Source organism: Cariama cristata, unplaced genomic scaffold (genome assembly GCF_000690535.1).
Source record: "Cariama cristata isolate BGI_N322 unplaced genomic scaffold, ASM69053v1 scaffold38076, whole genome shotgun sequence".
Taxonomy (NCBI): domain Eukaryota; kingdom Metazoa; phylum Chordata; class Aves; order Cariamiformes; family Cariamidae; genus Cariama; species Cariama cristata.
In genome coordinates this window covers 1-341 of record NW_009622217.1, presented here as the reverse complement: position 1 = coordinate 341, position 341 = coordinate 1, and the positions used below count along the sequence as shown (strand labels likewise).

The following is a 341-nucleotide window of genomic DNA, read 5'->3' as shown; positions in this document are numbered from 1 at the left end:
GCTCTCAGTGACAGTGCCCTCCTCTCTCCGCAGACCTCCATGGAGTCCCTGATCCATCACTTCAAACTCTACACAGAGGGCTACCAGGTGCCCCCCGGAGCCACCTACACGGCCATCGAAGCCCCCAAGGTGCCACTTCTCATGGCGTTTTGGGGATAGTGGGCTCTGGCACGGTGAAGTGTATCCTGGCTGCCCTGTGCCACTCTTGGGGACATCGCAGTGCTCCTGTCACCGGCTGGATGGGCTGTCCTGTCCCCAGGACTCTGCTCTCACACCAGACTGGTGTTTGAGGGCTGGACACTGTGACTGGGACAGTGTCACGGTGTCACCAGCCCTGTCCC

At 61.0% G+C, this 341-nt stretch overlaps 1 protein-coding gene across 1 annotated transcript in view; it reads left to right on the top strand.

Annotated features, from left to right (window-relative positions):
- Nucleotides 1-159, top strand: part of NDUFS2 (NADH dehydrogenase (ubiquinone) Fe-S protein 2, 49kDa (NADH-coenzyme Q reductase)) — a 3,806-nt gene extending 3,647 nt beyond the window's left edge. The window contains exon 9 of the mRNA XM_009702261.1: nt 34-159. Coding sequence (XP_009700563.1) covers nt 34-159 — 126 coding nt within the window. The remainder of the gene's footprint in view (nt 1-33) is intronic.
- Nucleotides 160-341: the final 182 nt, after the last annotated feature.